The following is a 15,505-nucleotide window of genomic DNA, read 5'->3' on the forward strand; positions in this document are numbered from 1 at the left end:
ATCTGTCTTAGTACGAAAATGTGGTCAATCGTTGATCTTCCTTCTTGAAAGCCAGCCTGGCAGCTACCAATGGTCCCATTAACACGCGGTTTAAGTCTAGCGCTTAGAATATTTGAAAATATTTTGTAAATGCTGTTCAAAAGAGTTATGAGCCAGTAATTTTCACATATCAACATGTCTCATTTTTTATGTAGAGGACAAATTATTTCAATTTCCCACATCTTTGGCATGCGTTCTTTATTCCAGACTTTGTAAGCCAACTGATATATGGTAAGGAGTAATAAAAATTACTCATGTGTTTGAAAAGCTCTACTGGGATCTCGTGAAAACCACAGGATTTGTTGTTTTTTTGGGTTTTAATAGCCGCTATGAGCTCCTACAAAGTAAGTTCTTCCACTATTTCTGAAGGCTTTAACTGTGGGTGTTCGGGCTCATTACCTGTAATGTTTCTGTTGAGAAGTATATGTGGCCAACCTTGCGAGGATATTTTTTTCGTTAAGAGTGAATGTCCTTGGATTAAAAACACGTCTTTGTTTGTTCACGCCTTTAAAAATCTTCGTGAATTATCCGGCAGGGATACGACGCCATAAAGTTAGTTTCTGGAGTGAAAAAAATTTAGCAAATCGAACTATCTAACGATGACACCATGAACGATGATAACGGTAATATCTCGCCGTAGACTTCAAATCGTAGATGATTACTTATAATCCCTGAAATATGGAAACCCCACCTACAAAGGCGGCTCTTATTACTTGAAATCTCTTTCTTTCCCCTGATAAAAAAACTCATAAGGTCTTGCTACTCCCGTTCTCGCATCCCCATCTGCATGAATCCCGTAAAATGTATAGTGCAATCAAAGCACTTTGCTCTGTAAACGCGCATATAAATCTAGCCTAACTCGGATCCGCCCTCTCCTCTCTTTCTCTCTCTCTCTCTCCGAGACTGAAACGGTGAGATGAGAATTGTCTGCGCGATCTTCTGAACGTTTAACAAATAAAAATTATTTTCAGCCGCGCACTGCCACTTTAACAGCACTCCCAAAAATGTATGAGAATGTAATTGTTGTTCCTGCAGTTCATAAAACGCTGTCTAGAGCAGCGAAGACATCCGTCTTCAACAGGTATTCCATCTAACAATTACATAGGTCGATTCTGGATAAGTGAGAATGTAACCTGCTCCAATATCCAGAATAATGCGGGTCACACGAGGCAGCTAGAGTCCCTCGTCTGCGATGAGCACTACGAAAATGGCATGGAAAATGCCATAACACCAACAGAATAACAACAGTTCTTTGAACACAATTTGCTATATATTTTTGGGAAACGCTTCTGAAATCACAGACCTTTGCCTGTTGTAAATCAGCGCCTTTCTAATAGCGAGAACATGACTGTCAATGGAACGTTTTCGTTGTTATAGCAGCATAAACTTATAAACTTTCCCCGGTAACGTCACATTGGACAGTCGTGGGACAGAGGAACGTGTTCAAAGCTAATGATGGCAGAGGAAAAGAAATATCAGTTATATTAGCAAGACCAAGTAAAGAAATGACGACTTAAAATTTAATATTTGCTATTGATTATATTTTAATATACAATATGTTTAAAAGGTATTGTTCATTTCTTATAAAACAGTTAACATTAGTAATCTGTATATACAAAATTATTTTTTTTATTTAGTACAATCTTAAAAGCTATTCAGTTTTTTTATACAAAATATATTTTAGACTAATCTCATTCCAATTCGAATGGTTCAATGAAGTTTTTTATCTTCTTTACACTCCGCTCCGCAGGTCTCAACGCTAAATGTTTGCCAAAAATCGTAAATTCCATATTTCCAAATCGCATTTTGAAAACGCATTCAGTCTTCGGCACAGATCTTATGCGGTTATCCTTACCCAATAGCTTGATCATATTTTTCGTATCCAATACCACAATACCGCTTAAGCCCACAAGTGTAGAAGACTTGGACTCCGCCACATGCACTATGGCACCATGCAAATCAGTTTTCACAAGCAATTTGCTGAAGGCATCGTAACTTGGCTCATGCACTGCTGGCACAGTATCGCCTTTACGCAGTCCCAAATGTTCACGCATATAACCTTTCCAAAGTCGATGTAGCGGTAGTGCTTCTTCATACAGCATTTGACGGGTGGGTAATGTGTGGAGACCCAAACGTGCATATTCGCGCCGCGTTAGTGTGGAAGTCTTTCCGGTGGTTCGTTTGCGGCTAAGCTGCTTCTTACTTTTAGTTCCAGACAACATGGTTATGTGTTCGGAATTGATGTTCACCCCGGCGCGATTAGTCGCTACCACCATGTCTGTGAGTAACTCTTGGAGTGGAGCCAGAGAGTTATCCATTTTGTGTTAACTGTTTATATCAAGATATAAAAAAACTACAGTTTTTTTTAATCAATAGTTCAATAATAGGAGAAATTTAAGACAACACAGAAATGTGAGCCACCAGCTGTTGAATTTGTTTATACTTTCGGTACTGCCAGTTGAGATTTGGTTGCGAAAAAAGCTGCCACATATTTTCGCTTATTTCTTGTCTAATTTGGCGTTTACACAAGAAAAATGTGTAAAGGCATGAGCAGTATATACAAATATATTCACAAGTCTCTCATTGTCTTGGTCACTCTATACGATTTTTCGAAGACAATAAATTTCGGAAATCATTTGACGTAACTGGCTAGATCAGAGACGTTTCATAGTAAATCGCGGTAGAATCGAAGTAAAAAGAAAGTTATTTGTGAATAGGCCATGCATTTACAGCATTTAGCTATTAATGAAATTCTAAACACTTTTATCAATACGAAATTCTCTATCCATGACAAATATTTTTTGTATATAGAATCTAAATGTTGCAAACAAGTTAGGAATCTTCGAAAAAATAGTTAATTCGAACAACATATTGAACGCTTTTGTAATAATTAACGGCTTCCAAAATTTTGAACGAAATTGTCCCACAACAGTCGGTTCTACGTAACTGGAACGACCTAGATTTATATCTGGCCAAGGACGGTCACTTCAGCAGCATTGCCAGTATATGTATGGGAATTGTTTATGCAGCCACAACAACAACAACAACTTCCCAAATTATAATTAAAATAGAGAATAATATACCAATAAGACTTTAAAGTAAATTAGATTGACATTTTTTCACGCTTTTCAAACTGATTTCCAATTGAAGTTACATTTTAATACACGTATAAGACAAGCGTTCCGCTCCTTACCATATATCGCTCAAAATGTTATGTATATAATTCCGTTGTACATGTACAAAAGGAACAAACGTTCGCATAGCCACAGTTGAGCGACGCGAAAGCCAAATCAATGCGTAAAGACGGGCAACTCTCATCTTTCCGCAAGCGTCGACAATCATCAGAAGTAAACAAATAAAATTATTGCAACAAATCGATAGCCCCAGCTGCGAGCTGCCTTACTGCATTTATCCTACATATAATTATTTATAGTCATATATCATATAAATAATTAATTAAGAAATTTTCCAAAATTTATACATTTTCAACTTAGAGTTTTCGCTGACAGAGTGCTCATTGTGGCAAGCATTCGAGTTTGGACTTTGCAACAAAACGAAGTAAATGAGAATTTTTATTCGACTTGTTTAGAAAAAGAAACGCGTGGCAGCTCTGCTGATTGTGAAAGAAAAGATTAAAAATACGATGGCAGCTTAAATAAAAGGATGACGTTTTTAGCTGTCAACTTACTCTTGGGCGTTGTTGAATTGTAAAACATTTTTGTTTTCTATTATGACGCAGAATTGTTACTTCTAATTCGCAGTTATTAACCATTTAAGCATCAATTATTTTATAAAAATAATGCCTATAATGTCATTTTATACTCTAATATTCTTGGCATTACTGGCCGTACGTGAAGGTAAGTCGAATAGGCGCAAAATAACTTAATTGTTAAGTGTACATTTAGTGCTTGTAAATATTAACTTGCTTTGGTTTATATATTACTTGGATTCAATGAGCAAAAGTTTTCAAGAAATATTTTACTTCGTTGAAACAATTAAGGGAATCCAAAAAGTGTTATCTACGTTTCCGTTACACTCCACCAAGGACTATCTCTTCAGGGTAATGTAAATATTATGTTATGGCAACAACAACAAAGATTTTAAAGTGTTAAGGAATGTGCTGTTTGGCCGTGTTTCCTATGAGTCGTACTTTCCAAAGCTTCGGCCTTCCAGTGTAGTTGCCCTGAGACCAAACCAAAATACAAAAACGAGCTGGAAGTTATAAGGACATCCGTCCTCATTTCCCAACCGAAGCAGCCAGTTTAGCAAACGAGCGTGACCACCTACGCCAGGCCGATCCCGGGGATCCCCGCATAAGGGATCTCAATTTGGAGATCCGGCAACTGGTAAATCAACATAAGCGGACCAAATGGGTTGAGCACCTGAAGTCCTGTAACCTCACCTCTGGGGTGAGTAAGCTCTGGTCCACCGTTAGGTCCCTGTCGAACTCGACGAAGCACAACGACAAGGTGGCTATCACCTTCAACGGTTGTATTTCGTCGGACCCGAAGAGATGCGCGAGCTATTTTAGCCGGCTTTTCATACTGCATCCTCCGGGCGACAGAACCAAACGTCGTGTTACCAGAAGGCTGCACAAACTGACGAACGACAGTGCGCCAATTACTTTCTCCGGTGATGAGGTTCAGGGGGCCATCAACAAGTCGAAATCATCGAAAGCCATTGGCCCTGACGGATTAAATGCGCTGATGCTGAAGCATATGGGACCCCTGGGAGTAGGATTCCTCACAAGGGTCTTCAATTTGTCCCTGGCCACTCTCATCATCTCTGATAAGTGGAAAGCAGGGAGAGTGGTCCCACTACTGAAACCTGGGAAACCCGCCAGCCAAGGGGAGTCTTATCGGCCGATAACACTCCTTTCCCCAGTAGTGAAGACACTTGAAGCCCTCCTACTCCCACTCTACACGACACACCTGCCCCAGCCCCACATCAGCACGGATTCCAACGAGTGCACAGCACCACCACTGCACTCACCGCCATAAACGCCCAGATAAATCGCGGGCTTAACCAAAACCGCCCCTGCGAGAGGACTGTCCTAGTAGCGTTGGACCTAAAGAAGGCTTTCGATACAGTCAGCCATTCCACGCTACTAGATGATATTTATCAGTCGACACTCCCGCCAGGGCTGAAGAGGTGGTCCGCGAACTACCTGAGCGGTCGGCACCCGTCAGTGATTTTTCGAGATCAAATATCAAAGCAGAGGAAGATTAAGCAAGGTGTACCACAGGGTGGTGTCCTTTCTCCCTTGCTTTTTAACTTTTACATCTCGAAGCTCCCCCAACCACCAGCCAGGCACAAATGCTCCCAGTAGCGGAGCACAACAAACTGCTCAGCAAGCAGTTCCTGCTGGGATGTTAACGCAGGTTCCACCCCTGCAGACACCTGCTTGAGCCTGAGCCGCCCCCCAGGCACGTCAGGAGACACCTCTTAGACTACGCTGACGAAATCCAGGACAATAAACGACATTCACCGGGAGACCGTTACCACCCTCATGAACTCCCGTCCTGTGAATGCCGTAATCGGAGTCCAACCACCACCTATCGCAGATGAAGAGCTCCAGCTTCCCCGTGAGACTCGTGTAACATTGGCACAATTACGTTCTGGATATTGTAGCAGGTTAGTCTCCTACATATCCAGAACCGACCCCGACATACCAAACACATGTCCGGCATGTGAAGGTACCCCGCACGACACTAACCACCTCTTCACATGCCCTCTTAAACCGACTCATCTAACCCCCCTCTCCCTCTGGACTTAACCCGTCGAAACAGCATGTTTCCTGGGCCTACCCCTAGATGAGATAGACGAAGACGAACGATGATATACCTACATTGACAGGGCTACCTATGCTGTTAACAACAACAAAAACGAGCACGTCGCGGTGGCCAAAGGCGCTCACTGCAGATTGCGCCACCATCTGCACAGGTTTGGGATATGTTCGACTGATTTCCGTTTCTGTGGCCAATCCCTGGAAACTCCTACACACCTTATTCTCGAATGTGATACTATAGCGAGAAGGATTATATATCTCCGCCACATTCGCTCAATCTTAAGTTTATTGAGAGAGTTGTGTTTGGGTGAACAATTGTTATAAGTAAAGGGCACAATGCGGTCGAAGTGCATCCCACATTTTCATTCAAAGCATCGGCTGGAAAAGTCAGCCCAGAATGAGGAATAAGCCACCAGTTTGGTTGTTGTTGGTGTAGCAACATAAACATTCCTCATAATTGTTTCTGTAGTGCTGCTGGAGTTACAGTCCTTGGCCGGATATACATTCCGGTAACGTAGAACCGACTGTCGCGGCAACACCAGATGAATTCAAAGTACAGTTTCAACAAAATTATTAGGACTATGAATAAGTTCGTTTCGGTTTTACAACAGATGGCGTAACTTGATTATTATTCCATCGATCCACATTTCCAAACATTCATTGGAGAGCTACTGTCGTAAGGCACAAACGTCAGTATAAGTTTTTTATTTGAAGCGTAAACAACAATATTTTTACCACACTTGAAAATGTCGAATTTCGTGCCAAATAATGTGTTTTTGCGGGGAATTCTTCTTCATTATTTTAATATGAAGAAAAAAGCAGCCGAAAGTCATCGTATCTTGGTGGAAGTTTATGGTGAGCATGCTCTATCTGAGCGAACGTGCCAGAAGGCACGAAAAAAATGGAAACAATCAAACATAAGGAATTATACGCACACACACACAGACACACTTTATTACCATGACGTCTTCCGCATAAAAACGCAAAAAACTGCATTTGCAGTTATATATATTAATTGGTTGTTGTTGAAGTGGTTGAGTATTTCTACTGAAATAATCCAGCACCACCGTTTTACTATCACTGTTCTAGTGTGACGATGTTTGTTGTTTTTGTTTTCTAAGTCAGATCCATTTTGTGAGGCCCAAGTATAGTACCAATTTTTTTATCTCGATGTCTGAGATCTCATTAGTTCATTAATTTGCTGTTTGGTCGAGAGCATCTTAACAGGTTATTCGTCCTTGTTGTAATACATGTAATTAATCGCTTCCACCTTCTTTCGGCTAAAGCATGATAGTGTGAAGCAATGGATGCTTTTATTTTGTTGAGTGGGGTAGTGACTGCCATCACCTCTGCTATGTCTAGTGCCGAACCTTTCCTTGGTAGCTTATCCGCTATCTCATTACCCCGTATGCTCCTACGACCGGTAACCCATATCAGAGAAATTTCAAACCAATGACTAAGCAATTCTAGTTCCTCTACACTGTAAGACTAATTTGGATGAAATGACATTGGAATCTAAGGCCTTGTAGCTTTTTGACTGCCTGAAAAGATAGCTACTCTTGCACCAACTCCTTTTAGAGTTTTAGAGAATTGTATACTTCTAATAGTTCTACCTGGAACACGTTGGCATAGTCAGGAAGTCGGATTGATTTGGATATGTTGAGCAGCTCCGACACCACAGTTCATCTTAGACCCGTCAGTGTAGATTTCATTCGTATCTTCCAATCACCTCCCCTTTGCCCCGTCCGGCTCTCGGCGGAAAACGTACCGTAAAGTCTTTCTTGAAGTTAAGGTCGGGGACTGTGTAGTCTGATTTGTTTTTGAGCAGCGAGAGTCCCTGTAGGAAGATCTTGCTGTAACCGTACGATCTCGTTACCCAACTCCCTATGTCTCTGAGTCTCACCGCGCTGCAAGTAGCGATTGTTTTTAGATGTAAGTCTAATGGTAATAGATGAGCTAGTACATTAAGCGCTCTAGTAGGACTGGTGCTAAGCGCTCCTGTTGTTAAGATACACGCTGTTCTTTGTATTTTATTCATATTATTTCGTACTTTCAAAATTTAACATGCGGCACTTCGTTTTCATTTCTTGGTTTTCCTAAACATGTAATTTCTCCTCTTTTTGTTTGTTTTGTATTGTTTGACTTGTCAATCAAATAACTGTTATGGGAAGACGCCACCTGTAGTACTTAATTCGCCTTGCTACGTATCAGAAAGAGTATCTATTTTTTCTTGCTAGCCTTCAGAAATATTAATAAACTCATTTTAATAAGAATCCATTTTTTTTTTCAAACTAAAGGTTCAGCAATATGGTGCTATCGTTGCACCTCGGCCACTCCAGGTTGTGCAGAGAAATTTAATTGGCGCGGAATAGGTTTTCTGGGCGAGCAATGTCCTGAAAGCAATGATATTTGCGTCAAAGTAATCGAGAAGCGTGGAGGTACGTATACATGCATTAATTTGTCTTCTTACATTAAACACTAAATCGAATTACAGCTCAAGAGACAATAACGCGTGACTGCCTGAGTGCACTTAGTTTTCGCACTGACATACCCGCCGATAAGTACGAAGGTTGCCGACCCGCTGCCAAAGATGTGCGATTGGCACACTACGTCAACCATACAATAAAGGAGCACGATGTTAAACGTGATTACTTTAGCGATGTCACATTTTGTTTCTGCTTCCTCGACCATCGCTGCAATGGTGCTGAAATATCTGTTACCAATTCGATGGGTCTGCTGGGGAGTCTAAGCATTATGTTGCTTTTGGCAAGCAAATTTATGTCCCACATTAGTTTAATAAGTTGAAAGTCCCGTATAGTACAACAAACAAGAAAGATAATTGCTAATCTCAATGTTAAATTATATACATATCCCAGAAGTGCCTTTGCAACTATTCAAAACCGAAAGAGAGAACATAACTGCCAAATTGGTAAATTCAAAGATATTCGAATAACTTATACAATTTAGGGAATCAAAAAAGATATATGCCCACTAAGTATTCAGTAGACAAATAGACACTAATGCATTCCGTCTAAGTGCAAATTTTTTATACTCTTACATTTTATAGCAGTAATTACATTCGCCATTGATTCAATTTTTCAAGGATCAGGATTTTACACTGATATCTCCATTTAAAATATATGTTTACATTAATAAATAAGCGTATCTCTGTAAAGTAATTGTATAATTACATGTGTCCATCCAATCGAATAAATAAATCGGCATTTTATAGATAACATGCATGTATTTTAAGTAAAACATTTTATTATGAAAACAAGCAACGCAACGTTTAAATTTCTTAACTCAGGAGGGATATTTTTTTAAGCAAAAGTTAATATCGTATCTACTGCTCTTTTTAATGTCATACTAAACAATCATCTATCGGCTTCTTTCTTGCCCGGTAATCATAGTCTGCCACTTCAGGATGTTTGTCTTTGTAGCCTGCATATACTGTCGCCAAACGCAAACATTCATCCACCGATAATTCGAAGGGTCTTACTGTTGGATCTACGTCGGCCAACTCGAAAAGTATATCAGTAATTTCCTCACGCTCTTCGGGCGGAAAAAGTGTGCTATAGCCGCGTCGACAATACTTCTGGCGCATATTGAATATGTGGCGTAACACACGTTCAACTAGCTCAAAAGGCAGATCGGTCTTTGGTTGCTTTAGTGGTACAATCTTCACAACGCCAACATCTACATCTGGCTTAGGCACGAACGCTTTTCCTGGTATGACGAACTTCAGAAACGGTTGTGTCCATATTTGCGACATAATTGACAGACGGCATCGTTGATCATCACCAAGTGGGGCACAAATGCGTACAGCCACTTCTTTTTGAAAAGTCAGTGTCATGGCCGTGTCTGGACGCCGGAAAGCACCGCGTCGTAATGACAGATCCTTTAGCCAATTTATAAGGAGACGTGTTGAGATGGCAAAGGGTAGATTACCAATTAAGTGCAAACGATGTTCAGATATTGGCACATGCTTTTCTATATCAAAACGTAATATATCACCTTGAAAGATGTCGACTTCTGTATGCAGTGGACGCGCACATTCCTTTAACAACTCTAGTGTGGGCATAAAACGAGCATCCTTTTCGACGAGTACTAAACGACCGGGCTCACGTCGCAAAATTGAACGCGTAATGCCACCCGGACCTGGGCCAACCTCCAAAACCGTATCTTTTGCATCAATACGTCCAGCACTCTTCACAATTTTATCGGTTAGACGTTCGTCCATAAGAAAATTCTGACTCATGTGTTTAATTGCTTGCAATTTGTAGAGTTTGACCAAGTCGCGTATGGTGGGCATGGGTGGCAGACGCGCGCCGCTGGCGAGGACACGTGCAGTAGCATTAGACATCTTGATGCCGCTTAACTACATAAAAATTAAAATAATATAGAAAATGTAAGAATGTAAGGAAGCAGTTAGACTCACCTTATATTTAATGTTAAATTCTAATGATAATATATTAGCAATTACACAACAACGTAAACTTCACACTTGCTTTCGGTGTATATGCTTTAAAACTAGACACAACTTTATGTAACTAACGTTTACTGTTTAGAAATCTTTTTAGGTTCTTCAAAATCATCCAGAAAATCCTCTTGCCGCACTGATAATATAGAGTAGGCGTATATGCCCAATACAGATGCTCCTAGCACACCGGCCGTGATAAGATTATTTCTTCGCAAGCGCTGCAATTTTTCAACACGCACCAAATTCTGCTGCTCGATGATTTTCATAAACTCAAGTTGCGCTTTGCCCAACTTCGGTGCATCACCAGTGTACTTAATTTTAGACGATTGACTATCGGGAGTGGCGGACATGTTACTTTCGTGGATTGCGAAAATTTATATTTTTTAATAATTAAAAATTTATTTTCACTACATGAAAAATGTACTTTTACTTATCGCAATTCTTGTTCACGCCAAACATCTGATTCTGACACATTCGTTGTAAAAAATAGGTTAGGTGGCAAAAGCAGGGTGACACATAGAATTTATATAGAGTATAATGATTATAAATGCGAATATGTTCAGGAAATACTAGGTTGTTCAGTAAATTTTGTGGTTCGATAAGAAAAACACAATTTTGTGGTTTGAAATACATAAAGTCTCACTGAACATCAATACAGTTGTTCTAACGAGATCCCAGTTTATGAATTGTATCCCTGAAGTGAGAATCTGGACCGGCTACAAAATATGCTTCCACTGCTGTTTGTTAAAAACGCTTGACACGCATGAATTTTTTTAGGTTTGTTTTTGTTGTTGTAGCAGCATACACAATCCCCATACATATACTGGGAATACTGCTGAAGTGACAGTCCTTGGCCGGATATAAATCCGGGTCGTTCCGGTTACGTAGAACCGACTGTCGAAGGTTTGGCAACAGATGGAGGTCGTTAGGAGCCAACTCTGGCGAATGTGGTGGTTGCGTCAACAAATCGCTCTTCAATTTATAGATTTTAGCCATTGTCAAATTGCTCTTGTGGCATGGTGTTTTGTCCTGATGAAACACATTTTTTTATCTATTGAAAGCTGGGTATTCTTTTACAAATTTTTCCTTCAGTTAGTCTAAAAGGTTAAAATAAAATTCAGCATTCATTGTTTCACCAGTTTGCAAGTAATCCCCAAGCAACATTCCTTTCGCATCCCAAAGAAAACGGAACATCCCAACAAACACCTTATTGGCCGATTTATGCACACGACTTCGTTAAGAAGCAGAAAAATCAGTTTCACACCACTCTTTAGCCTCTTGTTTTGATTTTGGATCATGGTGATATACCCAAGTCTCATCCATAGTGATGAAGCAACGCACAAAATTTACTTAATCCTTTCGAAAACGTCTAAATGTTGCTGAGAAAGTAGCATTCGGATTTGTCTTTGTTCTATTGTTAGCGAGTGGGGCAGTCGTTGTGCACACAGCTTTCTGAAACCCAATAGTTCAGTCAACATATTGCTTACACTGCCTAATGAGATGCACTCAAGGATTTTCAAATACGATATCCTGTATTTTTTATACGTTTTCTGGTGTTGTTGCAGTTTTTGGACGTCCTTGATGTGAATCGTCTTCATGGCTTATACCACTACTTTTAAATTCAGCAACCTGTCTTTGTGCTGTACTAATTGATGGCGAAAGGTTTCCATACACTTTCAACATTCGTTCATAAATTAAATTACCAAAAACAAAAACTCAATCACTGCGCGATATTTAATTATTTCCATTGTAGAAAATACTATGACACGACGATACTAAATGGTTTGTAAACAAAGAATGAATTGATAGATTGAAATGAAAATTCACGGACGTTCATATGAAGCGTGTACCAGCATAACAAAAAAAATAATAATAATAATAATAATTTAGTCTCTCTTATCGAATCACAAAACTTATTGCCCAACCTAGTAAGTCTAAACTTCTTATTTTGGAACACAGAAGTGTATTAGCATTTTTTGTAAGTTATAAATTACATAATATCATTAATACTTTCTGCAAAGGTTATACAGCATTTTTTAATTTATTTCATGAAACTCGAGAACTTCTCTGTTTTCCCTTAAGTGTTTTTCTTGTAAACACTCTTCGTCGCATTAGCTGGCAACGCACATATTGCACTTCCGTGTTGTTATTTACTGAACTTTCAATACGCCTACCTCCCCCTTCCCGTACACAATCCGAACGCTCATAATGGCTGCATTGACTTTTCCTGTTCGTTACGCTCAGTTCACTTTTGTGACTCGGCTCATGAAGAACATTAATTGTTGATCAAGAAAAGCGAAGTTAATTTAAAAATAAAATATTTCTTCAATCAAATCGAAGTGTTGGAAAAAATATAAAGGCATTTGTTGCTGATGCGCAATTTTTGTTGTATACTGCTGTACTGCCACATATATATGTACATACATACCTACCAAAACGCATAAAAAACGAAAGGTAAAAAAACAGTGAATAGTAAAACTTTGAAAATAGCATACAAAGCAAATATTGTGCATTTCTGTGATTTCATAAGTACATACAAATATACATTTGAACGATTCCCCAATTCTAAGTGAGTGCTGGATATTATTGAAGTGGATGCATTTCAAAAATCAATCGTGCGACATTAAAGTGTTTTTTTTTTTTTGTTTTGGTATTTTACTAAAGTTCTATTAAAGGGAGTATTATTTTCAGAGAGCATCTCAGGGAATGAAATATGGTTAAACAATCGTGAGGGAAATATGCTATAAAAAACACAACGTGTAAATTTACGACGCTTAAAAATCTTACCTCTTTGCTTTTGATTGCATTTTCTGTATAATTTGTACCAATGGCCATACATTTGTATGTACGAATTTGAACACACATTTATAATTATGCGCGCTTGAATATTCAATTTCCACTTGCATTTAATTTGTTGTACTGCGCTCTGCAGAGAACGTTAAATATAGAGAATTCTCACGAGCTACGAATAGTGTGAATTGTCAAAAATGAAGTGAAACCGCGAACACTATTTCACCTCGCTTAACTCGAAGGCGGGGAAGTTCTTAACAGACCTGATTACAGTGAATTATGTACAAGTACATTGGCTCTGCTCAGTTTTTGGTTTCTGTATGAAATCAAATTGACAAATGCCGACGGCATTTTGCAAGGCATTTGCTTGTGCATTTTTATGTTCCCTTGGTAAACGAAAATTTATTCAATTTGTATTTTCAAACAAATACAACCAAATAAAGATTTAAAATCCAAGATTTAAAATCAAAGTAACTTTAATGCACACATTTTGTTGTGTGCGTTTTAGTAAATTTGATGAAAATTTTTACTAATTTTTCGAGTCGAAATTAATTTTAGACAAAAATTCAAAGAGCATTGAATATATGTATGTATATCAATATATGTATATATACATACATATATTTTGTTAGTTATATTTGTGCAAAAGTTCAATTGCATCTTCAATTCTTATAGTGTTAGAAATGTATGTATGTGCACATGCACTGCAGCAACAATGACCTACCTCACGACGCATTGCCTTATCATATTTATGTGCATTTGAATATGCATTTTTTGGTCCTGTGCCAAACGAAAATTTTTTAAATTTACCTATGTATATTACAGGGAATAATTCATATATGTATGCATTTTATAGATAGTACAAAACTTTAAAATTTAAAATAAATAAAAGAAAACTTCAAAGAAACGTATTTGCATACATATATGGGACAACTAAGTTCTATTGCATCTTTAATATAGTGTTGCACGCATATGTATGCACTGAAGCAACATGACCTACCTCACGAGCATCATGCAATAATTAGGATGTAAATATTCGAATGATCGAATTCCTGCAAATGCTAAAACAACTTCTTCTGCATATGCATCGACGCATGTGCATGTGCGTATGTATATGCACACCTGATCCCTAACTATATCTATATATCAATCAATCGATCAAATCAAAAAATTCTGTATACAAAACGCTTCATTACATTTTCATTACCAGGCACACAGGAAGATGGCATATGCAAATATAAATATTGAATTCAAGCAAAACAATGCTTATTAATATACACATATGCATGTACATACAACCGCACACACAGGGCATTCGCTTTATTCCTCAAAATGCGTATGTCGTTCAAAGCTAAAATTCTATGCCTAGCGACTACAAGAACAAAATGCAGTCATAGACGCAGGCGTAGCGGCCATCATTCTAGTTGCCATAGCGCTGAACAGTCGCGGCGGCGCCGAACAGTTTCTACTATTGTACTGTGCAACAAAAACTCATCTTCAAAAAATTCATTGATAAATTCGAGCTCATAGTTCTAAGAGCAAGAACTTTCATTCATAAAACGAGCCGCCCATATGCCAATTTTCTCGACAATTCGAAAATAGTCAATATTTGAATATTTCGCGTAGAATTATTTGCCAATATTTGATAAATCTTCAATTTTTGTCAAGTCGAGTGCCCGCGGCATCGTACATATGTATGCAAAAATATATGTATGTAAATATGTCTTTCTAAATGCTCGACAGCCGCAGCTGCTGTGCGTCAAGTGCGCGCATGAGCATACAGTAAGTTGCAGAAGAAAACAAGTAGCTTAAAAAAAAAGGTCTGATTCGGACATTTTAATACTAAGATAAAATTTGGAAACAATTATTTTATGTTAACTGATAGTAGGCAAATAGTTAATTAGTAGATTACTTTACGTATGTAGTTTTTCAATTGATAAAAAGTGCACAAAACATATGCATATATCTGCAGTTAGAAACTTACTCTGAAATCAGAGCATTTGTAGGTGCCTGTAAACATGTCATGGTTACTGTACATACAATGCTGTGCCTATGAATGTGCGCTGCGCCTTTGAATGCGCGCTGGATTTCTTGCGAAGTTTTACCGTTTTATCTTGAGCTGTGGCTGGTGAGCACACATACACACAGCATATACATATGCGCAAATGTATATAAATTCACAAATTTACATTTGCATATGCCATCTTCCTGTGCGCCTGGTAATGAAGCGTTTGCTATAGAGGATTTTGATTCAGTTGAAGGGAATTCAACAAAGTTTTACAGACACCAGACAGACAGACATAACATATGTACATAATTTGGATTGATTTGAAATTCAAATATATAGGTCATATTAAAAAGCTACCTAGCATTCTTTGCTTCTAATCACCAACAAATTCTTATCGACT

The 15,505-nt window shown here is 38.6% G+C and overlaps 5 protein-coding genes across 6 annotated transcripts in view; 2 read left to right on the forward strand and 3 right to left on the reverse strand.

The window, feature by feature from the left end:
• Positions 1-1,644: 1,644 nt before the first annotated feature.
• LOC128862030 (ribonuclease P protein subunit p29) lies at positions 1,645-2,574 on the reverse strand. Its single transcript, XM_054100433.1, has one exon. It carries the CDS (start codon positions 2,355-2,357, stop codon positions 1,731-1,733), a length of 627 nt encoding a protein of 208 aa, XP_053956408.1. The 5' UTR covers positions 2,358-2,574; the 3' UTR covers positions 1,645-1,730.
• A 1,143-nt stretch (positions 2,575-3,717) lies between these two features.
• Positions 3,718-9,056, forward strand: LOC128860090 (uncharacterized). The gene is made up of 3 exons (XM_054097343.1): positions 3,718-3,896; positions 8,125-8,265; positions 8,322-9,056. Exons 1-3 carry the CDS (start codon positions 3,839-3,841, stop codon positions 8,630-8,632), a joined length of 510 nt encoding a protein of 169 aa, XP_053953318.1. The 5' UTR covers positions 3,718-3,838; the 3' UTR covers positions 8,633-9,056.
• On the reverse strand, positions 9,052-10,362 carry LOC128860089 (dimethyladenosine transferase 1, mitochondrial). Its single transcript, XM_054097342.1, has 2 exons — positions 10,266-10,362; positions 9,052-10,205 (listed from the first exon to the last, which is right to left on the reverse strand). The coding sequence occupies exon 2, from the start codon at positions 10,188-10,190 to the stop codon at positions 9,189-9,191; it is 1,002 nt and encodes a 333-aa protein (XP_053953317.1). The 5' UTR covers positions 10,191-10,205; positions 10,266-10,362; the 3' UTR covers positions 9,052-9,188.
• LOC128860091 (cytochrome c oxidase assembly factor 3, mitochondrial) lies at positions 10,274-10,781 on the reverse strand. Its single transcript, XM_054097344.1, has one exon. It carries the CDS (start codon positions 10,655-10,657, stop codon positions 10,385-10,387), a length of 273 nt encoding a protein of 90 aa, XP_053953319.1. The 5' UTR covers positions 10,658-10,781; the 3' UTR covers positions 10,274-10,384.
• Positions 10,782-12,514: 1,733 nt separating this feature from the next.
• Positions 12,515-15,505, forward strand: part of LOC128860092 (F-box only protein 32) — a 40,905-nt gene continuing 37,914 nt past the window's right edge. The window contains exon 1 of one of the 2 annotated variants that reach the window (XM_054097345.1): positions 12,515-12,761. The gene's annotated coding sequence lies outside the window, so the exon portion shown is untranslated. The other variant, XM_054097346.1, reaches the window with a different exon arrangement.

This window comes from Anastrepha ludens, chromosome 4 (assembly GCF_028408465.1).
Source record: "Anastrepha ludens isolate Willacy chromosome 4, idAnaLude1.1, whole genome shotgun sequence".
Taxonomy (NCBI): domain Eukaryota; kingdom Metazoa; phylum Arthropoda; class Insecta; order Diptera; family Tephritidae; genus Anastrepha; species Anastrepha ludens.